This window comes from Zingiber officinale, chromosome 10B, assembly GCF_018446385.1.
Source record: "Zingiber officinale cultivar Zhangliang chromosome 10B, Zo_v1.1, whole genome shotgun sequence".
Classification (NCBI taxonomy): Eukaryota; Viridiplantae; Streptophyta; class Magnoliopsida; order Zingiberales; family Zingiberaceae; genus Zingiber; species Zingiber officinale.
The window spans coordinates 775147-802825 of record NC_056005.1 but is presented as its reverse complement, the minus strand read 5'-3'; the positions used below and the strand labels follow the sequence as shown (position 1 = coordinate 802825).

At 41.0% G+C, this 27679-nt stretch overlaps 2 protein-coding genes across 2 annotated transcripts; both read right to left on the bottom strand.

Annotated features, from left to right (window-relative positions):
* Positions 1 to 12655: 12655 nt before the first annotated feature.
* LOC122029388 (cytochrome P450 CYP72A219-like) lies at positions 12656 to 14849 on the bottom strand. The gene is made up of 5 exons (XM_042588355.1): positions 14476 to 14849; positions 14187 to 14416; positions 13856 to 14094; positions 13383 to 13761; positions 12656 to 13295 (listed from the first exon to the last, which is right to left on the bottom strand). The coding sequence occupies exons 1-5, from the start codon at positions 14822 to 14824 to the stop codon at positions 12873 to 12875; spliced, it is 1620 nt and encodes a 539-aa protein (XP_042444289.1). The 5' UTR covers positions 14825 to 14849; the 3' UTR covers positions 12656 to 12872.
* Positions 14850 to 25472: 10623 nt separating this feature from the next.
* On the bottom strand, positions 25473 to 27679 carry LOC122029389 (cytochrome P450 CYP72A219-like). The gene is made up of 5 exons (XM_042588356.1): positions 27291 to 27679; positions 26965 to 27194; positions 26630 to 26868; positions 26157 to 26535; positions 25473 to 26073 (listed from the first exon to the last, which is right to left on the bottom strand). The coding sequence occupies exons 1-5, from the start codon at positions 27562 to 27564 to the stop codon at positions 25651 to 25653; spliced, it is 1545 nt and encodes a 514-aa protein (XP_042444290.1). The 5' UTR covers positions 27565 to 27679; the 3' UTR covers positions 25473 to 25650.

The following is a 27679-nucleotide window of genomic DNA, read 5'->3' as shown; positions in this document are numbered from 1 at the left end:
ACCTGCTGCCCCGAGCCGAGGTCGAGGTCGTGATCCAGCCGACCGTCTGGCCAGACGCGTCTTCCGAGGAGCCCCCCGGGCCTCCAGACGTGGTCGCGCAGCCCTTCAGCGCGCAGGTCGAAACTCATCCGGTCGGGGCGCCATAGACAGGGATGCTGCAGCCTCTTCACAGGGTCAGCCTTGCTCTGAGGACTTTGACTCCGATAACCAGCCCATGCTTCACAGGCGGCGCCGAAGACCAGGTCTGACTTTATAAAACGCTTAATCATATTCCTTTTATTGCCATATTGCCCCCTGCGGTCATCATGGCTGACTTTGACCCCGCTCCCTTCTTCATTTTGGTTTCGTTTATCTGGCAGCCTCTCCCAACCCTTACAGGGGAAGACCAGCTGCGTTCCGCTCTGCCCCCACTCCTGCAGAGGAAGATAGCCCAGGCGATCGTCCAGACCCCGTGCCAACTGAGCCCGTTCCCGAGCCACCTCCTGTTCCTCCTGGTGCTGACGCCGGCCCTTCTCAACCTTCCTCCTCCACCCGCCATCATTACAGGACCACTATCCCCTCCGAAGCTGCTCTTGCTCGGCGACATGACGCCCCCACGAGCCTTCTGATGATGAAAGGCTCTCTTGGCAGCTTGTGGGCGGAGAGCATGAGTCAAATGGGTAGTTTGTCACCATTAGCCCAGATGGATAGGTTCTCAAAGTCCTGGGCTAAAGTAAGTACTTCTCACCTCGCACCTGCCATTAATTTACCTCAGCTGAAGGTTGTTTCTTCCATCTAGACTCATGCAGAATCTTTGGTACTGAACCAATCCTTCCACACCCTCCATCATGAAAGCAAAGAACTCCGGGAGAGAGTTTCCGCATTAGAGCTGCAACTGAACGACCCTGCCCAAGCCAGTTATGCTTTGCGAGCGGAGATTCAAGCCTTAACCAATCAGACCGACCGGCAGAAACGGTCCTTGATACAGGCGAAAGATGAGCTCCGAGCTATGAGGGAGGAAAGAGCTGCCTCTGAGGCGGGGTATCAGCAACAACTAGCCCACCAAGCTCAAAAAATGCAGTCCAAAGATACTCTTCTGCAGGAGAAGAACAATAAACTGGAGGTTCAGGCGGCACAGTTGGAGACTCAAGGGGCTGAGCTGGAGGCCTTGAGGGCGGAACTATCCCAGTCTCGGGCGGCTTTGACAGGAGTATCCATTGCCCTGGCGGTCTATCAAGAAGGAGAGGATGATCGTTGCCTGCGAAGTCGAAGGTCCTATCTGAGCCCTCCTGAATTTTTATCCCAGGCTGGGGCACGCTTTGCTGCGACCGTACCATACACGGCGGCTGGAGTTATCAGACAACTGCATGCGCAGGACTTCTTGAGCTCCATCCCTCCCGCAAACTTCTTGGATCAAGGGCAGATCATTCAAGGCTTTCCGGATGAGATCTTTGCTCCTTTCAAATGATTTGTTTCAACTGCTTAAAGCTGATGAGATTTTTTACATGTACATGAGTATCTTCGAATTTTTGCTTGACTATCCTACCGTCTCCGGAACCCTCGGCCGACCTGGCTTATACCCATAGAGTTGGCACCCTTCAAACTCGATAGGGCCGTAGGTAGTTAGCACTCCAAGGTCGGTCTAGATTCCTTCCTTGAGCATCCTACAAATAATAGGCCCCCGATGCCAGTTTCTTGATGACTTTGTATGGTCCGTCCCATTGTGGCGCCAGCTTTGTCACTTCCCCTAAGGGCTTCACCTGCTTCCAGACTAGGTCTCCTTCTCCGAAGAAACGAGGGATCACCCTTCTGTTATAGTTCTGTCTCATCCTCTGTCTATAGGCTTCCAGCCTGGCAGCTGTTTGTTCACGGATTTCGCTGATGAAATCTAGCTCAGCCAGCCGTCGCTCTGCGTTCCCTTCGTCATACATCATTCTTCTCACGGACGGTATCCCGACCTCCAGAGGTACCACTGCTTCATTGCCATATACTAAATGGAAAGGTGTCAGACTTGTACTTTCTCGGGGTGTTGTACGATAGGCCCACAAAATGCTCGGCAGCTCGTCTACCCAACTGCCTCCCGTGTGATCCAGTTTAACTTTGAGCCCCCGCACTATTTCTCGATTGACCACCTCTGTCTGACCATTGCTTTGCGGATGAGCCACCAAAGTGAAGGCCTGAGTTATGCTGAACCCCTTGCACCAATTTTGTATTTTGCGTCCTTGAAATTGTCTGCCATTATCCGACACCAATTTGTGAGGTAGGCCGAATCTGCAAAAGATATTCTTCCATAAGAATTGGATCACTGCATCTTCAGTGATTTTGGCTAGAGCTTCCGCTTCCACCCACTTGGAGAAGTAATCTACTACTACCAGCAAGAAACGTCTCTGCCCCGTAGCCATCAGGAAAGGTCCTACGATATCCATACCCCACTGGTCAAACGGGCAAGACACTATAGAAGTTCTCAGCAGCTCTGTAGGTCGGTGTGTCAGGTTCTGGTACCTTTGACATGACAGACAAGTGTTCACCAGCTTCTGTGCGTCCTTCTGCAGGGTAGGCCAGAAATACCCGGCCAATAGCACTTTCCGGGCCAGCGTTCTTCCACCTGCGTGGTTGCCACAGCATCCCAAATGTATCTCCCGCAAGGCCTGATCCGCTTCTTCCATGTTCAAGCACTTAAGCAGAGGTCTGGAGAAAGACTTTTTGTACAACTGATCTCCGATCATAACATAAGAATGGGCTTGCCTCCTGAGCATGCGCGCCTCTTCTAAGTTGGTGGGTACAACTCCTTGTTGGAGGAAGCTTATTATGGGTGCCCTCCAATCAATTACTTCTTCCAGGTTATTTTGTAGATCTATCTGAGCTACAAGGAAGGTCTGTGCTATAGATCTGTCAAACGTCCAAGTGGTCAGGGAGCTGGCCATTTTAGCTAATTCATCCACTCTTTCATTCTCAGCCCTGGGAATCTTAGTGATTGTGACCTCTTTAAAATCTTTCCTCATCTTCTCATAGGCTTCCTTGTAAACTTGCATCTTTTCGTTGTTCGCTTCAAAATGTCCGGTCACCTGCTGAGTTACTAGCTGCGAATCCGAGTATATTACGACTCGGCTTGCCCCCACATGCCGAGCTGCTTGCAAACCTGCTAATAAGGCTTCATACTCTGCCTCATTGTTGGTAGCTCTGAAATTTAGCCATACAGCCAGCTGCATGATGTCTCCCTGTGGAGATATTAGAAGTGCACCTACACCACTTCCCCGATGGGTAGCTGATCCGTCTATATAAATTTTCCAGACCTCCTCCGAGTCTGTTTGATAAACTTCTGTCAAGAAATCCGCCAGAGCCTGTGCTTTGATCGCGGTTCGGGGCTGATACTGCATATCATATTCCCCTAGCTCGGTTGCCCATTTGATAAGTCGACCGGCTACCTCCACCTTGGTGAGAGCTCGACCCATTGTACTATTTGTCAGGACGGTGATGGGATGTGCCAAAAAATACGGTCGGAGGCGTCGAGCAATGAGAACAAGTCCGCAAACTAATTTTTCCAGGGCTGAATACCGAGACTCAGCCCCCTTTAATAGATGGCTGAAAAAATACACTGGCCGTTGTACATTGTCCTGCTCTTTAACTAGCACGGCCCCCACGGCCTCGGGGGTGGCTGACAAGTAGACCCAAAGGGGCTCTCCCACAACAGGCTTGAACAGCGATGGCAAGGACTCCAGGTATTGCTTTAGCTCCTCAAAGGCCTGTGTGCATTCTTCCGTCCACTGAAACTTGGCAGCTTTCCTGAGCACTTTGAAGAAGGGCGCCACCCGATCTGCAGATCTGGAGATGAATCGGGACAGTGCTGTTATCCTGCCGACCAGCTTCTGGGTTTCCTTCAGATTCTGAGGGATCTGCATGTTCCGAAGTGCTTGAACCTTCTCCAGATTGGCTTCTATCCCGTGTTCAGTCACCAGGTAGCCCAGAAACTTCCCTCCTTTGGCCCCGAACAAACATTTCAGGGGATTTAGCTTTACCCCATATTGCCTCAGAGTCCCACAGATTTCTTCTACATCTTTTATTAGACTGGACGCCAGGGGGGATTTGATTAGGATGTCGTCAACATAGACCTCTATGTTCCGCCCGATCTGACTCCGAAAGACTTTGTCCATCATCCTTTGGTAGGTAGCCCCAGCGTTCCTAAGTCCAAATGGCATGACCGTATAGCAAAAAGTACCGTCGGTCGTTATGAAGCTGACTTTCTCCTGATCCTCCCTAGCCAAGGGTATCTGATGATATCCTTGATAAGCGTCCATCATGCATATCCTCTCACAGCCGGCAGTTGAATCCACCACCTGATCGATCCGCGGGAGAGGATAACAGTCTTTGGGGGTGGCTCTGTTGAGGTCGCGAAAGTCTATGCACACCCTCCACTTGTTGTTGGGCTTCTTTACCAATACAACGTTAGAAAGTCAGGACGGGAATTGCACCTCTCGAACATGTCCTGCCTTCCTAAGCTGATCCACTTCAGCTAGGATAATCTTATTCTGGTCGGCAGAGAAGTTTCTCTTTTTCTGCTTGACTGGCTTGGCCTCGGGTATAATATATATATGCAGCTTGTGCTCAGCTACTTCTGGTTTGACCCCGGGCAGCTCTTCCGGTGACCAAGCAAAAACGTCCCTATTGCGGATCAGACACTGTATCAGCTCCGACTTAAGCTCCGGTGGTAAGTCACTGGCAATGCGAGTGATGCTCTATGCTCTGTCCGCATGCAGCCGAATTTCTTCCCAAGGGATAGGCTCCTCGGCAATAGGCAGAGGCTCCTCCTGGATAGCGTGCACTCCCCCATCTTGCGTCCTCCGGCTCTTGCGCGCCTCCACCCGGACCATATCAATGTAGCAGCTGCGGGACACCTTCTGCTCTCCCTTGACTTCCCCGACTTGCTCGCCGACCGAAAACTTGATCTTTTGGTGAAAAGTGGAGGCGGCAGCCCGGAACTCATGCAGAGCTGGCCTTCCCAGGATAACGTTGTAGGAGGAAGGCGAATCCACCACTATAAAGGTACTTCTCCGGGTGCACACCAGTGGCTCAGTGCCCATGGAGATGGCCAGCTTGATCTGACCCATGGGCTTGACTTCATTGCCTGTGAACCCGTACAAAGAAGTGGTTACGGGTTGGAGCTCAGCGGCGTCAATCTGCATCTCCTCGAACGCAGCTCTGAATAAAATGTTGACCGAGCTCCCGGTATCCACAAAGACCCGAGCCACTCGGCTGTTAGCGATAACGGCCTTGATTATGAGGGCGTCGTCGTGGGGCAATTCCAGACCCTCCAAATCTTGTGGCCCAAAGCTAATGACAGGGCCGGAGGCCTGCTCATGGCTGCATCCCACAACTCCCACATACAACCGCCGAACGTGTGACTTATGGGCTCGGCCTGAGTCCCCGTCAGTGGGCCCTCTTGAAATCATACCGATCTCTCGCACAGCAGTGTTGCCCCGGTTCTCCAGTTCTCCGGCATCTCTTCGGTCTTCCCCGAGGCCAGCTTGGTTAGATGGGCCAGCTAGGTCGGGTCGGGTCTGACGAGCACGTCCAGCCGCCGCCCGTTCTTCCTCCATTCTCTGTATTTGGGGCGCTAACTCCCGGGGGGGGGGGGCCAGGCCCTGCTCAGCGGCTCGCCTGGAATCACGAGCGAATTGGAAGCAGTTGCTGAGATCGTGCGTCCTGGACCGATGGTAGGTGCAATATGGTGCTCCCCTTGGTCCAGGCCTGGCCGCTTGTATAGCAGCTACTCGTGGGGCTGGTCTGACTCCCTGAGCGGGCTGAGGGGCGCGCTGTAAGGGCTAAGCTGGTTGCGGTACTCTCCTTTCAAGTCGGTTGCCTGGAGCCACCGTACTTTCGGCCTTCTGCCTAGCGGCCTGCGCTTCTTCCACCTTGATGTAGCAAGAAGCTTTCTCCACCATATCGTCAAAGCTTCGGGCAGGGTTCTTGATGAGGTCCCTGAAGAACTCCCCTTCTCGCAATCCGTGGGAGAAGACGCTCATTAATATTTCTGAGGTGGCGGAGGGGACGTCATTGGCCACCTGACTGAACCGGTTGATGTAGCTTCGCAAGGGCTCGGTCGAATCCTGCTTGAGAGCAAAAAGACAGTGGTCGGTTTTTTGATACTTATGACTACTGGCGAAACGGTGTAGGAAGGTCGTTTTGAAATCCATGAAGCGATTGATGGACTCTGGGGGCAATCCATCGAACCACTTCTGCGCCGACCCGGACAGGGTGTGTAGGAATACTCGGCATTTGACAGCATCGCTGTATTGATACAAGATAGCCGCATTCTTGAACTTCCGCAGATGCTCTTCCGAGTCCTTGCTTCCATCATACTCTCCGATGTTCGGGGCTCGATAACCCCTTGGCAGGCTTTCCCTCAAGATCTGAGCCGAGAAAGGTACCTTGTCATCCGGATCTTCAGGCAGATCTCTGGCAGAGGCTATAGCTTTTCCCTTTCCTGCATCCCGGGGTGGATGTAGAGAGCTCTCTGCCACCGACGCCTGCGGCTCTTCTTTCTTCGGACTATGCTCGCGAGGTCCAGGCTGATGATAGTTGCGGCGAGGCTCTCGGAATGAAGTACGAGGGAGTTCTTCCTGCTGCTTCCTCTTTGAGCCCCTGTCGGAGGCAGGAGCTGGTTCTTTAGACGCTTCGGGCGCCAGGCGAGGTCGTGAGACTGTTCCTTGTTTTTCAGAGGCGGCTTGCTTCCTGACCTCCTTGAAGAGTTCGTACTCCCCCGCAGTCATGGTGACATTAATCCTTCTGCTGGAACTTCGACCAGAGTCCTCCATCTTCACGCTTCAGATCAGGCTCTTCTGTTTCCCACAGACGGCGCCAAATTTGATCCCGTCCGAAAGCTGAGTCGGACGGAGGCTGGTCGTGGTGGCCTCGTTGTTGACGGAAAGTCATAGGTGATCCGGCTCCCACGGGTGGCTGACGCTGCTGCAGGACCCTGCGCACACTCAGACAATCCTCCCTCTGCGTTAGAGACCGAAACCCAGGGAAAAAGTCCCCGGATCAGGCCCTCCGACGCTCAAGTCAGGTCCTTTTTTCCCCAGAAAAAGCAGAGAGACTCAAAATGAAAAGTTGTGGAAAAAATGACGAGAGAGCGCGTCCCCGCGTACGAGGAATCTCCTCCTTTTTATGCACCCGCCTTGCTTCCAGAACCTGCCATCCTGTCAGAAAACGTTAGACGCTGGGCTTTGTCGTATATCCCTGACACTTGTCGTGCTGCTATTGGTCGTGAAAGCATCTTCTTGTTTAGGAACCTCCGCCTTTACACAGGGGTTTTGTCTCGTAGTGAAGGACATCTGTCAGGCTGTCATTGGTTATGAGAGCATCTTTTTGCATAGGAAACTCCGCCTCCGCACATCTCCCTGGTATGCAATGATTACCCTTGACGGACAGTTGTGATCCTCCGACTCCTGCACAGCTTAGCTCATTCTGTTTATCGCGGTCTGCATCTACCTCGCACCCTCGACCAGATCCCGCCTCTAAGCGTTACCTGCCAGTCGGGCTGACTCCGACCAGCTCTGCTGCTTCCGACCTGTGAGTCGTGACTTGCACTCCCGGACCTTCGAATGGCAGGCCTGTAAGTCGGGCTGCCACTACCCAGCTCTGCCGCTCCTGACCCATGAGTACTTGCTGGCCCTCGACCGTAAGCCCGTAGATCGGGCTGTCTTTGCACAGCTCTGACGCTTCCGATCTATGATTCCCGACTGGCACCTCTGGGCCTTCGAATCGCAGACCTGCAGACCGAGCTGACTCTGAACAGCTCTGCTACTTCCGACTTGTGATTCGCGACTTGCACCTCTGGGCCTTCGAATCGCAGACCTGCAGACCGAGCTGACTCTGAACAGCTCTGCTACTTCCGACTTGTGCCCAGTGCTCCGCCTGTCGTCTCCCTTTGTCTTTCAACTACTTTGACCCTTGATCGATAAGTCTGTCTGACCCCTGACTACCCCATATGCTTGCCTTTGACTGCCTAGTCAGCTTGACTATTGACTGCCACGCCCTCTTGACTTTTGACCGCCATATGGCCTTGACCTTTCTCACCCTTTCCGCTTGGGTCCCTCCATTACCAACCGTATCACCTTGCATATCACAAGAATACTGCACATATCTTAAGGATGTCATGATGCCTTAAAATATAATCTGGTCCGCCCAATCGGCAGGAGATACGGAGATAAAAAAATTTAGGGACAGAGAATCTGAACTGAAATTTTCCTTATGATCCGTTTGAGAATCCTAAATTTAGAAAGCAAATTTTCAGGAATGTATTCAAATTATTTTTATTATTTTTTTGATAGACTTTTATTTTAATTTTTTGAATTTATAGATTTTTTATTGATATTTATAAAATCTCATATAGTTATGAAAAGGATTTTATAGAGTTCTATAAATTTTTTATAAGATTTTTATAAATATTTATAAATTTTATAAAAACTTATGAATTTAAAGGAGTATATTCAATATTAAAAAATGCGGGTATATTTATTTTCAAATAAAATCTAAAATACCTAATTAAATTTATTTTTTAATAAAATAATAAATAGCAAATTTGTACATAATTTTTTTTTCAACTTCTTATATTTTTATTTTGTTTTGGCTAAAAACAAAGAGGAGATAATATCTCACTTAAAAAAAACTTTAATAATATAATTTTAAATCCAACCATATTATAATAATTTTAAATATTTTTATTTATAATTTTGATCCAAATTAACCTAATGTTGGTGAACCCTTTAATTTGGTTAAACTTTTAATAAAATATTAAATTGATAAATTTGATTAGTAATAAAATTAATAATAATATTATTAATTTGATTAGTAATAATATTATTAAAACAAAAAAATATAAATATATAAATTTATTTAGAAATTTTTAAAATTTAATAAATTTTATAGAATATTTTTTGGTCAAATTTCATTAGACTTTATTAAATTATCTATTGATTAAATTAACAATTAATTTGATTTATTAGTATATATTTTATATTAAAAGCTAATGTCTCGAGTTCCTCTTCTCTCTATGCACAACGTCGTCGTCCAAATCGATTTCGACTTCGACCTACTCGTAAGTAGTCGATGGAAGCATCACCAGTCGCCTCAAACAATTTTTATATTTGTTTTTCTCATTTCTGACACACCGTAGGCTTCACCGGATGACACTCATTGTTTCCTCGCGATCAACCGGAGAAAAAATCTCCACCTGCAACCCACCACCATAAGTCATCGCCGGAGAAAAGGTTGCAAGCAGCTGCTGTTCTATTCCAAGCATTCTGATTCATTCTTTCACTGTTATAACGTCGGAAACAATATTTCAAAGGACTCTCAACTTCGCATGAAATGCATGTTGAGAGGTTGAATAAGGATAGTCTTTACGATCAAAGAAATAATCAAAATCGATGAGTGATAAGAGAAATGACTTATTTATAAAAAATTAAAGCGATTTGAAGTCTATAAAAATCTCAAGAATGAGGAGAAGACTTTTTATTTTATAATACATAACTGCAACTCACAAAACAAATATCCATCATGAAAAAATAAAATCATGTCGGTGACCATCATATACCTCCTAGAATATCCTTCCGACTGAGGTCGTTGTGTACATATCTATGAAACCTCAAAGCTTGTAACTTTGGTACTCATGGCAGTAAGTAATAAAGAGCGACTGCTCAGAGCACCTGTGACATAGTTTAGACTCCCAGATTGGTGTCTTGATGTAAAAGTGAACTCCTACAAATAAGCCACCCACTTGGCATGCTTCTTACTCATCTTGTGTGGACCATTGATATACTTCAAGTCTTTGTGATTAGTAAACAACATGAACTCCTTCTGTACTAGGTAGTAACATCAATGTTTCAAGGACTAAAGAATGACATAGAATTTTAATTCATAGGTAGAATAATTTTTCTCAAATTTAGACAATTTCTCACTAAAGAAAGCAATTGGATGCCCAAACTGACTCAGAACATCCCTTATGGCAATGCTGGATGCATCACAATTAACCTCAAACACTTTATCAAAATCAGGAAGTGCTAGAACTGGTGTCTCGGTCATCTTCTACTTGACCAGTTGAAAACTAGCATCTGCTTCTTTAGACCACTTGAAATCCCATCCCTTGAGACACTTGGTGATAGAAGCAATTAGAGTGTTAAAATTTCTGATGAATTGGCGGTAGAAAGAAGCAAAGCTATGAAAACTTCTGACATCATGTAAAGTCCTTGGCTAAGGTCACTCTAAGACAGTGTCTATCTTTGCTTGATTTGTGTACACACCATCAATAGACATAATAAAGTCAAGGAAAATTATTGATGTAATAAAGAATGAGCACTTGTTTATATTGATAAATAAACACTCTGTCTTCAACTTTTCAAAAATAGCATGGAGGTGATCGAAGTGGGATGCCCATGTTAAACTATAAACAAGAATGTTATCAAAGTAAACCCTCTCAAACTTTCCTATAAAAGGTTGCAGGATCTTATGCATAATTCTTATGAAGGTGTTGGGCACATTGGACAATCCAAAAGGTATGACCATCCACTTATATAACTCATGTTGCATCTTGAATACAATTTTCCATTCATCTCTTGGTTTTATTTTAATTTGGTAGTATTTGCTTTTAAGGTCAATTTTTGAGAATACCTTAGAACCAGATAGTTGATCCAATATGTCGTTCAAGTGGGGAATTAGAAATTTGTACTTCATCATGATCTTGTTGATGGCTCGACTGTTAACACAAATATGTCACGAACCATCTTTCTTTGACACTAGTAGGGATGGAACTGCACTTGGGCTTATGCTCTCACTAATATTGCCCTTCTCCAGTAATTCCATCATATGTTGCTACAATTCTTCAGCCTCCTTAGGATTGAGGTGATATGCTGGTCGATTAGGCAAACTCAACCCCGGAAAAGGTCAGTATGATGTTGGATACCTTGTATAGGTGATAGCTTAGAAGGAAGATCCTCTAGCATCAACTCATCAAAGTCAGCTAGCAGTTGTTGTACTTCGGTTAGTATTTAGTGTTCGTGGCTAGGACATCAGTCTGGCATAGCAACAAAGCATAGACTACGCCTCCCCGCTCCATCTCATATTAGCACCAGGATATATAAATCATATTAGTAGTTTTGGCTACTGGAATTTGAGTAATTTCTTCTCGCCGTAACACAAGCACAATATTCTTTCCCTTGATGTGAAGGGTGTAAATATTCTTTTGTCCATTGTATATAACATTGTGATCATACTGCCAAGGTGTCTCAACAGTATATAACATGTATCCATGACCACTATATCACAACAAGTACTATCAAAATATTTACTACCAATAGAAAAGGTATGAGATATCGTCTGTCTACTGTTACCTCATTGTGCTTATTTAGCCACGACAACTTATATGACTTAGAATGACGGTCCGTATTTAGTTGTAATTTTCAAACAGCCTCCTCAGATACTACGTTCTTACAATTGTTGCGATTGATGATTATCTTGTAAACTTTATCTTCAATGATGCAGGTGGTGTAAAAAATACTAGTTCTCGGCCACTCATCTCCTAAATCGCCTTTGAGAGTTAATAGACTCTTGTGCATAGCAGTCTCATGACAGTCATCGTAAAGCATGTCATTAGCTTTATATACTGGTTTGCCAATTGCTGTTGTCTCTTCTTTCACGTCATCCTCGATCAGAAATTTTTTGCCTTTCGGTTCAGCGGGAACAAGTTTCTTGTATTGGTTCACCCTATGTCCCTATTCACCATAAGGATAACACTTGATAGGGGCCTTAAAATTAACAATCGTGGTTGTTACTGTGAAGGACGAGAATCTCGAGGGCGGACTGACCAATTGTTTTGGTAGGCCTCTACCCATTGGTTCCTTATTCTGCGGCTTTGAATAGTCAGTGCATGCTAGTAGAACTCTGAAACCATCAACAATGAATGAATGTTGAGGACATGTTGCAAGACCAGACAAACCCCCCCTAAGTATTATGTCATCATTTGCTCCTCCATCTGAGATAGGTCATTTGGGGCAGCCAATTAGAAGAATACATCTGTATATTCATCAATCGATCTCGCACCCTGTCTCAATGAATGAAATTGTTGGAATAAAGTTTTAGTGTAGTCGAAAGGAAGGAAGTATTCTTTTATCTTCTTCTTCATCTTCTCATAGTCAGTTATTTGGAATTTGTTCTATCTGTCTCGTGAGCGCCACATCTATTCCCACCACGGTAAAGCTCGCTCCTTGAGTTTGATAGCAATTAATTTTACCTTTATCTGATCCGGAACTTACTTATAGTCAAAGATCCGTTTCACTTCATTGGTCCAATCAACTAAGCTCTCTGTTTGTAACATATTAGAAAATTTAGACAGGTCCATTCAAAAACTGAGATTTCCATAAGGCTCATCCTAACTATAGTGTTCCTGGTATGTAATCCGTTGGTGACTTAGATCCATGATCTGTGAACACACTCTTCAATCTCAATGGTTCGGGAAACACACTCTTCAATCTCATGCAGCTAGAAGCTAGGTTAAATCTATCACTTACCTTTATAAATCCTCAATTGTCAACTCATAAATGCTACTATCACGGTGAAAGATTTTCTTAACCCAAACCTGCCTATTGTTGTGATCACGACCACAACAATCTTTCATTAGATCTGATCGCTGAACTTTCTCAATAGGATACTATCGGTTCTGATGCCAACTTCTAAGAAATTGGAAATTTTTTACAACAAAAGTGACGACTATAGACGACTTCATCTTTCTCTCCGACTCCAACTACAGATTAATACAGATTTTACCACAGAAGTAGATATTTGTTTTAGAATTTTTGACATATATATTTTAAAATTGGTCGATGGAAGGATGGATCGCTTCAAAGCCTACGCAGTCTGATGGGAGCACCATGTTGAGGCTTGAGAGTGAGAACTACATTGGGAGCATGAGTGTAGGACGGCGAGAGGTCGAAGGAGAAGTGTTGAAGGATCAAGCATAGTGCCAATTTGGCTTCCAGCAACGCGAAGTTCTGGCCTATGCAGACCCGGTGGCCGCCCCCGAAGGGGAAGAAGGCATTCTTCTCCGACGCCTTGTACATGCCCTCAGCAAATCTCTCCGGCTTGAACTCGTCGACGTCTTTGCCCCACAAGTCTGGATCATGGTGAACCTGAAGGGCGGACAGGTAGAGCAGGACGCCTGGAGGGTACACTACGTTCCCAATTTTTGTGCTCTTGAAGACCTGCCGCCGCTGGCCCATTATAGGCGGGTAGAGTCGCAGAACCTCGTACAGAATCATCGTCACCTGCATGCCTATGCCACATCAATCTTACTTTATAACATGGAGGAAATCCCTGCAGACTCATGGAGAATCGAAATTTATGGCGCTTACGGTCTTCAAGTGGCTCAAGCCATCGAAAGTGGGTTTCTCTTTCCCAAAGGCTTGCAGAACCTCTTCGCGAGCCCGTTCTTGCCAATCTTGATGCATGCTCAGCACAACCATCGTCCACGTTAGCAAAAGGGACGTCGTCTCTTGTCCTGCGAAGTAGAACAGCTTGCATTCTTCCACCACCTCGTCCGTCGTCAACCCGGCGTTCCCATGTTCTCGGAGGTGTTGCAGATTGGATTCCAGCAATAAGCCGAGAAGGTCATCGTTCTTTGCGGTGCCCGATTTAATACTCTCCTCCCTCTTCTTGATTATGCTCAATAGAATCCCTCTCACCTCTTTGTCGATTGCTTTCATTCGAGTGTTAATTCGGGTGGGCAAAAACCTGAACAATGCAAGTGATCGATTATACTCTGTTTCCAACAAGGGCCACAGCGAATCGAACTTTGTGCAGATGTTTACTGCAGAACAGTACGCACCTGAAACCCGGTATATGTGCAAAAGGAAGACTGCCGTCGATGAACACAGTTTGCTCACTCTGAAGCTGGAAAATTTTCCTTCCTTCTTCAAAATTGATACCGAAAGCACTCCGGGAAATGACATCGCCGGTGAAGCTCTGGAATTCGACGGAAACATCTATCTCTTCACCTTTCGCCGCCATCTCATCCCATCGGCTGACCAGCTCATCACAACAAGCAGAGAAAGCAGGCAGCATGCGCTGCATATAGCAAAAAAGAGTTATTACGAGTCATAATTTCTACAAACATATAGGCGATGCATTAATTAACTCAGCAGAGATGGATCAATCACCTTGAGCTTCTCTATATGGAAAGCGGGGTTCAAAATCTTCCTATGCTTGGCCCATTTCTCACCTTCCTGACTCAGCACGCCTCTAATAAAGTACTTCAACAGATAATTGATCTTTGGCTTCCCGATCTCGCCGGTCTTGTTGGTCAGAACTTCTCTGATTTGATCAGGGTCCGCGATGACCGCTCTCGGATTAGGTCCCATCCAATGGAAAGTTACCTTGTTCTCCTTTCCTAACAGAAAAGTTTTAATCAACAGGCGTTACATTTGCTTGGGGAAATAGGCTGCTGACCGTGTGCTTCAGCGGCGCGTTCGAAGAAGGGAGAAACGCGAGGGAAGATGGCGTGGGAGAAGGGCATGGGCTTGCCGCGGGCTTCCTCGGTAAGCCGCACCATCTCCTTGAGGTCGCCGCTGATGGGGCGGTAAGAGGAGCCCCTGAGCCCCTGCGACCGGAGCGCGCGATCAAGTCGGCGCGGCTTCCAGAAGGCCCAGTTCAGTATCCTGACTGCCCAGACCGCCACCAGCAGCGCTGCCAGGCCGCTGCACACGGCGAAGCGCAGCTCCATGTCTGCAACTCCAAAAGGAAGATGAGGGGTGAAGTTGAGTTGATCGGACTGAAGTTTTTTTTGATAATTAGACATCCAGCCTTCCTTTTCGTTATTCGAAATTGGTGGTGATGGTTCGGATTGATAGAGATTATATAGGAGCTCTGGCCCAGATAGGAGTCAAATGGTGATCGCAGGGATGACGTGAGAAATTTTGGAGTTGCATATAACGAAGACGTGACGAACTGCACATCCTATATTTCTACCAAAGGCCGTGCACACCTCGGCCGTCCCACACAGTTAGCTCCATAACGATTTGGCTTAGCGGATTTGCGTTAGATCTTCCTTTGACTACGATTAAAGCGACACGCAGTACATCATTTGTGGATCTTCCAGAAACAATCTTCTTTTTTTTTTTTTTCCTTTCTTTTACCTACTCTCTGTTTCAGGTTTTTTTATTTAATGTTCGTGAGAGTCCAATTGCCTCTGATAAGATAATTTTATCTATGTATTTATTTTCTAGAAAAATTTTGTAGGATAATTTCGTCGAACCTACTGAACAATCCAATTTCAGCGAGGGATATCATTGAAACTTTGAGTAGAATGGCAATTTCACCGCATCAAAAAGTCGCAATAATGCTTGACCAGTCGTTCACTGGGAAAGCACCGTCTCAGTGTCCAATATTTTTAAGTAAAATTGTATCGTCAATCTGACTCATCATATCCGGTGCTTGGGACCCACCTGGAAATTGATGCCGGAGGCAGATTTTCCATACGATCCGTTTGAGAATCCTAAATTTAGAAAGCAAATTTTCAGGAATATATTCAAATGATTTTAATTGATTTTTTTATGATAGTTTTCTTTTTATCTTTTGTAGAATTCATAGATTTATTATTGATTTTTATAAAATCTATTTCAGGAATATATTCAAATGATTTTAATTGATTTTTTTATGATAGTTTTCTTTTTATCTTTTGTAGAATTCATAGATTTATTATTGATTTTTATAAAATCTCATATAATTATAAAAATAATTTCATGAAGTTTTATAAATTTTTTTATAAAATTTTTATAGACATTTATAAATTTCATAAAAATTTATGAATTTAAGGGAATATATTCTATCTTAGAAAATCATAGACGGATCGGGTCGCACACGATATTTATTTTCAAACAAAATCTAAAATACATAATTAAATTTATTTTTTAAATAAAATAATAAATAGTAAACTTGTCCATAAAATTTTTTTTTCAACTTTTTATACTTTTATTTTATTTTGGATAAAAACAAAAAAAGAAATGTGTCATTTAAAAAAAACTTTAATACTATAATTTTAAATCCAACAATATTATAATAATTTTAAATATCTTTATTTATAATTGTGATCTAAATTAACCTGAAATATTGGTCAACGCTTAATTTGGTCAAACTTTTAATAAAATGTTAAATTGATAAATTTGATTAGTAATAAAATTAATAATAATATTAATAATAAAATTAATAATAATATTATTAATTTGATTAGTAATAATATTATTAAAATAAATAAATATAAATATATAAATTTATTTAATTTTTTTAAAATTTAGTAAATTTTATAAAATATTTTTAGGTCGAATTTCATTAAAAGTCAAGTTTGAATACTACGTGACTTTTTAAAACTCTATAAAAATTTTAAATACCACTATATTTCTATAAAATTTATAAAAATCTAAATTGAATATACCTAGATTTTTAAAATTCATAAAAACCATTCAAAGTAATTAAAAATAATACACCATCTTGATTTCCTAAACAAAGTAAATGATAAATTTTTATTATTTTATTTTCTTATATGATGTTTAATTTATTAATTTTATCTTTAATTTTTTTATTATTTTTAAAATGTGATATATATCCATAACTTCATATAATAATTCAAATTTTTTAAAAATATAATGGTTCGCAATAATACGAAATTTGGATAGAATTTGAATATCTAAATAGGATAAAATCAAATACCGATGTGAATAAACTTCCATCATCTAGTTTTTTTTCCATCTTCTTTTATAAACTTCCATCTTCTAGTTTTTTTTCCTTCTTTTAGTTTTTTTTTTCCTTCTTCTTTTCGAAAGAGAAATAGAATTCGTGAAATCTCTTTAATTATTTTTAGTAAATTATTTTTTTTTAAATGATATGTAAAAAAAAATCATAAGGAAAAACTTAGGAATAAATACATAAAATGATGTACTGAGATTTTTTTTAATGATTTTTAGTAAGTTAAGATTTTTTTTTTCCTTTCTATTTATTTTTTAAAACATTTTTTTCTTTTTTTTTTTTGTACGTTTGATTTTTTTCCTTATACGTCTTAGAGTTTTTTTGTTTATATAAAAGTTTCTAGTTGATGATTTTTAATTTAAAAAATATTTTTGATAATTTTTTTTATCCTTGTGAGAATCAATCCGGACAGAGTCGTAGCGTACGTCTACTTAGCCATCCGGAGACGGATCTTCATATGGCCTAGCTTGGGCTTTAGCCCAGCCCAACAGCCGAGCCATGCATCTCTGCTATACAAAATAACGCATCTTCCCACAAAACCTAAACCCAAAGGCAGCGCTGCGCAGCGCCACCCTCTTCGCCTCCTCCTTCACGATAGCTATAGGCAATTGTCCTCGGTGGCCGGCGAAGGTTCCTATCTTTTCTTGTTTTATTCATTTGCGCGAGTATCCTTTCGACTTGTCCGTGGTTTCAGTTTCAAATTCCCTCTTTTCCCCATTGGCTTGTACAAAGAGTCAAGCAGCAGGCGCTCGATCCATGGCGATAACCCCGTCTGCCGCATGGAGCCCATGCCATTTCTCCAGTCGAAGATTGCTTTGGATGTCTCTTGCATCTAATATCATAATTTACAACACATGGATGCTTATAGTAAAATCTGACCAGGTTGAAGAGGCAGAAGGATGATGAAAGAAAAAGGACAAAAGCCAACAACGATAACCTATAACATTTTAATGGATGCCTACAGCAGAAGAAGCATGCAACCTAAAATAGTTGACTCTCTAACCCTATGTTTGGATGGGGTGAGTGAAGGTTCATTAACGGAAAGGGAAGGAAAGGGAGGGGAAGGAAAGGGATATAAAGTATTTATATTCTCTTTGTTTGGGAGGGAGGGAAGGTTCATTAATGTAACATATGTTTTCATGTTTGGGAGAAAAGGAAGGATAATGAAGGTTAAGTATATAATATTACTAAATTACCCTCTATCATTTTTTATTCAACAATCATGAGTTAATTGCTTGTCCTACACCGTTGCTTATACTCCTGCCCTCTATCGTTCACTGATGTCGAACGTGTAACGACAAATTGGAATCTTCAAACTTTAGGAAGAAGCCTATTTGATGTATTAGTAGTCGTTGTATTTCAATTAAGTCTCACATTCAAGTATCTGTCAAGCTTTGCAGTATTATATCTTACAATGATTGAAGTATTAAGTTATGAGTTCATTTTTTTCTCCTGTCCATTTTATAAAGTGAAAAATCTGCTAGATGTCTTGAAATGTTGATATTCTGAAACCAAACACTACTAGGGAAGTGCCTGCATCAGCATAATTGATGCATCAGCACAATGATTTTGATACTGCAGTATTTTATTCATGTGGAAGTGCCTGCATCAGCATAACATGGGGCTACTTCTTTTTAATACCATTGTAATTGGTATGAATTGATGAATGTAGCGGTGTTTTCTAATAATTAATTTGTGCATATGACTAGTTGCTGTGTTGGTTGTTATCCACAAAATTATTCTGGCAAAAGTTCCTTCACGGAAGCTTGTCTAAAATAGTCTCAACCAGGTGTCAATCTCAAACTTGGTTTGACAATGAATTCTTACTAAATAGTTTGCACTTTTCAATTGTTTTCAGATTGAAGACTCAAAGAGTGTAGCCTTGCTGAAGGAGTGTGGTAGCCTTGCTGAAGATGCAACCAATTTCTCAGATGAAATAATTGAAGATGATAATTTTACCAACTTGGCTGATGAGCCTAAGCAGCAGAGTGTAGCTGCTGTTGCTCATGAAATGGAGAAGCAACCTCATACTGATGATTCAAAATCAGTAATTTTACCAATCATGGTTTATCTGATCATTATATATATTCAAACAAGATGCAAAGAGGGGAATTTAAATCTGTAGTAATTGACTAACAACAAATAAATCATCCAAAAACACACAAAAGGCACAAAGTATAGATAAATCATCCAAAATCAAATATCAAGTCTTACATGACATAATAATCATCCAACAAACATTCAAAATCTTCCAAGTACATAACATCCAAATGCATAATACATATCATCCAAATATAATCATCTCACATAACAAGCAAAAAACTTAATCATGTCGTAGATTTTCTCCATCCAATATTTGAAGTAATAAGTCTTTGCGATGTTCAAAAGGGCATCCAAGTAAAGCTCTCAACATCTTTGGGCGTTGAACAAGAAATAAATAGCATGTAGAAGTGATATGTTGCTCGACACCTAATTGATTCAACAAACTCCACACTTCATGCTCAGGAATAGGAAGTTCATTTGACTTAATCATTTCATGTGTTGAACTCATAATAGCTTGAGCTACATGCTCAATTGCATTGCTTATATTCTCATCGTCAACTTTACCTTTTTTTGCACTCTTCTTTTTTGATGATGATCCAACAAAAGATTCAGCTTGAGATTTAGATGGTTGAGTTGGAATTTGGGCATCCATATTAACTGCATCTTCATTGTCCAAATGGATTTCCTGTTGAGAAATCATAAATTCAACTTCATCAATGGTTTCAAAATTATGTCCACCAACATTATTCTCTACTTCTATGCGCTTTTCTTTTTTGCATTTCTGATGCAGTTTCAGCATATTGTCCTGTAGCCCTATCTTTTCCATATAATTGAACTAACTTCTCATAATTTCGAATAGGCTTGGTCTTCCATTCGGCAGCTGCTGGTTTTATCTACAAATTACAATATAATTATATTAAACATTCATTTATAGATAGTATCATAGAAAAAAAACAAATATAGTTTCCAAATGCATATTATGAAACACACCTCAATTAGTTGTTGCCAAACTTCAGGTTCAGCAATGAAGAATTCTGTAATGGGATCCCATCCAAAACCACTCATACCATTCTTGAATATATCATAACATGAAAACCAACATCTTTTAATATGTTTCATGCGATTTTGAATCATTTCCTTATCGATAAGTTTGTCGAAAAATTTTGTTTTCAATCCATTCACAATATTTTCAAATGCATGTGTAGTAAAGGTTCCACCAACCCTATTGCCTATATTATGCTGATTCAAATATGCATCAATAAGAGCATCATCCATTACTTTAGTCCAAATACATTGATTATTCGCCTTGCTTGCACTAGCATTTTGCAAGTCCTTTTTTCGCATCCTTAAAAACAAAAAAATAGTAATAATCAAACACACAATCACACAAATAGCCATATGATATAAAATTCAAGTCACATAATAAATTAAAACGTCAACATTCATAGTCATCCAATTACAAGAGCATTTGTCCAAAATCACTAGATAAACAAATAAACATAAATATCACATATTATAATTTAACCACATAGTCGCAGCTATGGAATCTCTAAGAAATTCTCCCATTCTTGCATCGTCACTGTCATCTCTATTACTATGATTTTCCTCTTGATGTTCACTATTATTATTAAGTTCAGCATCAACCTCGGCAAGCAAACCCTCATCTGGATCAGCATTAATCAAGTAATTGTGTAAAATACAACAACAGAGAATAATTTGTTTCTGTGTTTCAATTCCATAATGTGGCTCCGTTGAACTTCTTATAATAGCAAATCTTTTCTTAACGACTCCAAAAGCTCTTTCAATTGCATTGCGCAAAGAAGAATGTCGAAGATTAAATAACTCCCGAGCATTTCGTGGTGGATTACGGCTATATTCTTTTAAATGATAACGTTCTCCTCGATATGGTGTAATAAGACTGCTTTTTAACATGAATCCAGCATCAACAAGATAGTATTTTCCTAACAAAAAAATTATGTGTTAATAAATCGTAAAAGGAAAGTCTAATCACAATATAAGTCATTTAATTTACCTTCTGAAATTTTAAGACATTCTTGTCTGGTTAATGCATTTTTTATTATTCTCGAGTCCGATGCTGTCCCTTCCCATCCGGCTAAGACATAAGTGAATTTCAAATCAAATGTGCATGCTGCTAAAACATTTTGAGTTGGAAAATCCTTTCGACCACGAAACTTTGGGGCATCAATGGGAGAAACTTTAACACGAATATGTGTTCCATCTATTGCTCCAACACAATCCTGATATACCATATCTAAATTATTAATAATTTTGAATATATAGATATGCAGTTATACTAGTCAAAAGATAAGAAAAATATTTTTACCTTAAAAAATGGGTAGAATCGATTGCTATTGAAGATTTCTGAAGGAACTTGTGACCCATCCGGTTGATTGAGAAATTTATCCTCTAATTCCATTATAGCTCTTAAAACATTATGGAAATGACGACTCACTGTTTCTCCCGATCGATAGAAAAAGAAGCTAAGTGCACGATTTGTAACATTGTGACCTAACAAATAGAGTGATTTTGCTACTTGTTCTTCCACAGTGATTCTTGTTGTAGGTCGTAGACCACCTTCTTTGACTAAAAGATTACACAATTCCACAAATGCAGAAGGACTCATTCTAATTATATTACGACATTGATCATTAGTTAGCACTTTTGTCATTAGTTCATTTCGTACACGTTCTCCTTCTAACTGTACAACACGAGGAATTTGACTATTTTGTTTGTGCCTATTTTGTGCATACCAAACTGCAACTAAACAAGCAACCTGTGCCAATGCGAGTTGATGCATACGATGCAACTTAATGAAATCATTCCGTTTACCATTTTCATCACCCATTTATAATCAAATAAATGGAAAAAATAAATAAATAAATTATAAATAGGTAATGCTTTAAACAATGTGAACTTATATCATCTAGTATTACTACTACTAGATATAGCAGATATTTGCCCTTCTATTTTACGATTAAGGATTAAACAGTGCACAACGAACAAATATAGGGGTGCACTAACAGTTAGATTACCATCAATAAATATAGAAGAAATAGAAAAAAAAAATAATGCTCACAACGAATCATATAGTACTAATATAGTGTTGAAACAGTGCACAAATATTTAAACAGTCCCTGTAATAGAACTAACTGTTTACTATTATTGATGTTATACTATCCTTAATATTATCGTGCTAAGAAATATAGTGCTTATCCTTAATATAGCACTCAGACTTCGCTCATCTCACAGTCTAAACAATGCTACACAGTAGAGAAGAAGACCACGACGACGAGAAGAAGAAAAAAACAGAAGAAGACAGTGCTACACAGTAGAGAAGAATAGTGCTACATTGAGCAGTTCTTCTTTTTCTTCATTATCATTGAGCATAAAGTTAGGGTAGCAGAAAAAAAAACAGTGCTACACAGTAGAGAAGAAAACCACGCCGACACCGACGACGAAGAAAAATAAGAAGAAGAAGACGACACAGTAGAAAATAGAAGAAAAAAAGAAGAAGAAGACGACGAAGAAGAAGACACACAGTGAAGAAAAAGAAGAAGAAGACGACGACGAAGAAGAAAAAGACACAGTAGAGAATAGAAGAAGAAGACAAAGAAAAAGAAAAGATTAGGATTACCTGTTTTTGGAGAGATATGCTGTAAGGTTCGGCGTCGATCGGCACTGATGCCGTGGAGTGCGAGAAGTGTGTAGTAGCGGCAATGGAATGAGGAAGATGAACCAACGCTAAAACAAAAAGAATATAAGAAACCTAAAATAACATTTGGTAATTAATAGAATGAATAAGGATAAAATTGGAATAAAAATTTTCTTAATCCCTCTTACCCTTCCTTACACCCCAAATTGGGATGTAAGCAAATCTTCTATATTCATAGGTAAGGAAGGTTAACGTTTACCCTTCCTTACCTTTCCTTCCCTTCCCTCACCCCCTCCCAAACAAGGTTAAAAATTTTTTTACCCTTTATTTATCCTTCCCTCCCCTTCCCTCACCTGCTCCCAAACAGAGGGTAAGGGTATCTAAGAACTTTATACGATAAAAAAAAGTTAGAATACAAAAAGTTTAAACTGATGTAGAGAGATTAGGTTTGAGATTTGTTATTTGAAATTGATATATTATGTATGAATCTATGTAGTTATATGTTATAAATTTGGCCATTAAAAAGTTCACATAAAATTTTAACTATTAGAGATGTTTTAATAAAATTTTATAATGCTTATGTGACATATTGAAGGCATAAAAAACTCTCATTTAGGACATCTTCAATGTAAACTTTGTGATAAGTTTGTAAAATTAAAAGCCTCAATAAAAAAACTTGAACCATTGTAAATGTGAGATTTGAAGTGTGTAGTTAGAGCGAGATTGAAAACTTGAATTCGTTTTTTTTTATTTAAAGATGAAGTTCGTAAAGCTCTGAAGATATCCTAGATGCAAAGTTTAGAACATTTTCAACGGAGTTTTTTATAAGGGGGCGTTTGGTATGAGCATGGGAATGAGAATCGGAATGGGAATCATTGTATTGTGGAATGAGAATGAGAATCGGAATGGGAATCACTCTTAAAAGCAATGTTTGGTTACTTGCATACTTTCTATCGGAATAAATTAATATTTCCTTTTTTACCTTTAAAGGAAAATAAGAGAAAAAAAATAGATGTGAGAGAAAGATGAATGTGAGAGAAAACTATGATGAAAGAGAATGATGAGAGAGAAAATGTGATGAGAGAAAATGAGAAAAGAGAGTGTGATAGAAGAGAGCATGATGAAAGATAAAATATGATGTGAGAGAAATTATGATGGGAGAGATGAACAGATAGAAAACATAATGAGAAAAAATGAGGGGAGAGAGAGTGTGTGATGAGAGAGATTGAGGTGAGAGAAAGTATGATGAGAGAGAAAGTGTGATGAGAAAAAAAAAGAACAGTGAGTGTGATGGGAGAGATGATGAGAGAGAAAGTGTGTTGAGGAAAAAAAAGAAGGGAGTGTGATAAGAGAGATTGAGGAGAGAGAAAGTGTGATGAGAAAAAAAAGAGAAAAGAGAGTGTGATGGTAGAGATTGAGAAGAGAGAAAGTATGATGAGAGAGAAAGTATGATGAAAAAAAGAAGGAAGAGAGTGTGATGGAAGAGATTGAGGAGATAGAAAGTATGATGAGAGAGAAAGTGTAATGAGAAAAAAGAGGAAAGAGAGTGTGATAGGAGAGAGAAAGTGTGTGATAAAATGATGAGAGAGAAAATATGATGAGAGAGAACAAGGAGAGAGAAGTGATATGAAGTAAAAATAAATAAATAAATTTTGATATTAAGGGAGAAAATTTTAGTTTTAGGTCAAGAGTATTTTTGGAATAAGAGAATATTTTGATTGATGAAAATAGGGTAATGACTCATTGAAGGGGAGGTACATGAGAATGAGTTATTACCTAATTTTAAGAATTCATTCCCTTATTTCTATTCCTATTCCTATAATCCAAACATTAACAATGACAATCAATGATTCTCATTCTCATTTCTCACTTCTATTCTCCTAAATCAAATGCCCCTTAAATTTTTTTAAGCTTATTTACTTTTCCCTAGTCACTGAATCTCTTTCTTCCTGTTATTGGTGCGAAAAGTCTCCGATCCATTGCAAGATGCTCTTAGTTTTAAAGTCTAATGTCAAATCATATACATGCCTTATAAATGCCTATGGAAAAAAAAAAGGTACAATGAGTGACATGACAGCCCACTAACACTTCTATACTCCCTTGATCGTAGATTTTCAATTGGTGGATACTCTGAAAAAGCATATGAGAGCTATGAAAATATGAAAAGAGATGGAGTTCCTCCCTTCATACAAGCTTATACAACTTTGCTTAATACGTCTTCCTTTATATTTTAATTATTATATTAATAATTAATAATTATTCATAATTTATTGTTTTCATGTCCACCTGGAAATTAATTATCTTTGCCATATTATATAACTTTACTGGATGCATTTAGGCGAGATGACAATATTGATATAGATGAATAGAAATTTAGAAAGCAAGGATCGACAGGGATTCATAAATTCGAGTAAATTTATCGGATTGAATTCAGATGATGTTCCTTTTAGATTATCACTTGATATTATTTTAATTTCGAGGATGGATTTTTATTATTATTATTTTCAATAAATTATAATTGTTAATTTTTTTTATTATTTTAAGTATTTTTAATAATTTTTTAAAATATTTTTAGTCGGTTTAGAATTTTTAAAATTCACAGTCGAAACAAATTGATTTGTGATTCTCCCGAACAGCTTGAGGTGGCTAATGGGACAAAAGAGACAGAGGTTTGATCATGAATTCGATAAGACAAAGGCTGTGTTTTCCCCGTTTAAGTTGGCTAATTGGTTCTCTATTCTTCGAGGAAAAAATGAAATGAAATGAAAGTCCTTTGGCAAAATAAGGACGGAATGAAGTCCCAAATGCAGAGTCTGATAACGGTTGGGATTTTATCCCGTTGCAATCAGCAAGGGATTTAGGTCCCCTTAACTTAAAGCGATGTCTCTCTGTTCTGTTGCCTAGCTAGGAGTCACTGGTCCAAACCCTTAATGCGACTTCTGTTGCCTGCCTAAGATCATTGATTATAACAACGGAAGACACCAACTCAGGCTACAATCCCATATCTCAGTAACATTAACGAACTACATCAAAAGGCTTCGATAATGGTCCTCAGCGTTACCATACATACGGAATAAAATTAAACACTAACTATGCGATTATAAGATTTCTATAGATTTTACAACAGAAGTGTATAATATATATGGTCGATGGAAGGATCGATGGTTTCAAATCCTACGCAGTCTGATAGGAGCCCCATGCTGAGGCTTGAGAGTGAGAACAAAGTCGGGAGCATGAGCGTAGGACGGGGAGAGGTCAAAGGAGAAGCGTTGAAGGATCAAACATAGTGCCAGCTTGGCTTCCAGCAACGCGAAGTTCTGGCCTATGCAGATCCGGTGGCCGCTACCGAAGGGGAAGAAGGCATTCTTCTCTGACGCCATGTACATGCCCTCCGCGAATCTCTCCGGCTTGAACTCGTCGACGTCTTTGCCCCACAAGTCTGGATCATGGTGAACCTGAAGGATGGACAAGAAGAGCACAACGCCTGGAGGGTACACTACGCCCCCAATTTTTGTGCTCTTGAGGACCTGCCGCTGTATGCCGGCTGCCGGCGAGTAGAGTCGCAGAACCTCGTTCAGAATCATCGTCACCTGCATATGCCACATCAAGGTTACTTGAGAATATGAAGGAAGTCCCTGCAGACTCATCGTGAATCGAAATTTATGGTGCTTACGGTCTTCAGGTGGCTCAAGCTATCGAAAGTAGGTTTCTCTTTCCCAAAGGCTCGCAGAACCTCTTCGCGAGCCCGTTCTTGCCAATCTTGATGCATGCTCAGCACAACCATCATCCACGTTAGCAAAAGGGACGTAGTCTCTTGTCCGGCGAAGTAGAACAGCTTGCATTCATCCACCACCTCGTCCGTCGTCAACCCGGCGTTCCCGTGTTCTCGGAGGTGTTGCAGATTGGATTCCAGTAACAAGTCAAGAAGGTCATCGTTGTTTGCGGTGCCTAATTTCATACTCTCCTCCCTCTTCTTGATTATGCTCAATAGAATCCCTTTCACCTCTTTGTCGATTGCTTTCATTCTAGTGTTCGTTCGGGTGGGCAAAAACCTGAACAATGAAAGATATCAATTGTGCTCTGTTTCCGATAAGGATCACACCGAATCGAACCTTTTGCAGATGTATACTGTGGATCAGTACTCACCTGTAGCCCGGTATATGTGCATAAGGGAGACTGCCAGCGATGAGCACAGTTTGCTCATTATGAAGCTGGAAAATTTTCCTTCCTTCCTCAAAATTGCTACCGAAAGCACTCCGGGAAATGACATCGCCGGTGAGGCTCTGGAATTCGTCGAAAACATCTATCTCTTCACCTTTCGCCGCCATCTCATCCCATCGGTTGACCAGCACATCACAACAAGCAAAGAAAACAGGCAGCATGCGCTGCATATAGCAAAAAACAGTTATTACTGAGCCGTTTCGACAAACATATAGGCGAGGCAGAGGCATAAATTAACTCAGAAGAGATGGATCAATCACCTTGAGCTTCTCTATATGGAAAGCGGGGTTCAATATCTTCCTGTGCTTGGCCCATTTCTCACCTTCCTGAATTAGCACGCCTCCGATAAAGTACTTAAACAGATGACTGGTGGTTGCCTTCCCGATCTCGCCGGTCTTGTCGGCCAAAACTTCTCTGATTTGATCAGGATCCGCGATGACCGCTCTCGGATTAGGTCCCATCCAATGAAAAGTTACCTTGTTCTGCTTTCCTAAAAGGAAAATTTTTAAATCCAATTTAATCAACATGAGTTACATTTGCTGGGGGAAATGGAGAAAGGAAGCGATCTAGTTGTATGGCTGCTGACCGTGTGCTTCAGCGGCGCGTTCGAAGAAGGGAGAAACGCGAGGCAAGATGGCGTGGGAGAAGGGCATGGGCTTGCCGCGGGCCTCCTCGGTAAGCCGGACAAAATCCTTGAGATCGCCGCTGATGGGACGGTAGGAGGAGCCCTTGAGTCCCTGCGACCGGAGCGCGCGGTCTAGGCGGCGCGGCTTCCAGAACGCCCAGTTCAGCATCCTGACTGCCCAGGCAGCCACCAGCAGCGCGGCCAGGCCGCCGCACACGGCGAACCACAGTTCCATGTCTGCAACTCAAAAAGCAAGACTTGAAAAAAAAATGATTTGTGAAATTGAGAAGATCGGAATGAAGCTCCTTCTTTCTTGGGTATTGATGGTGATGGATAGAGATTTATGGTGA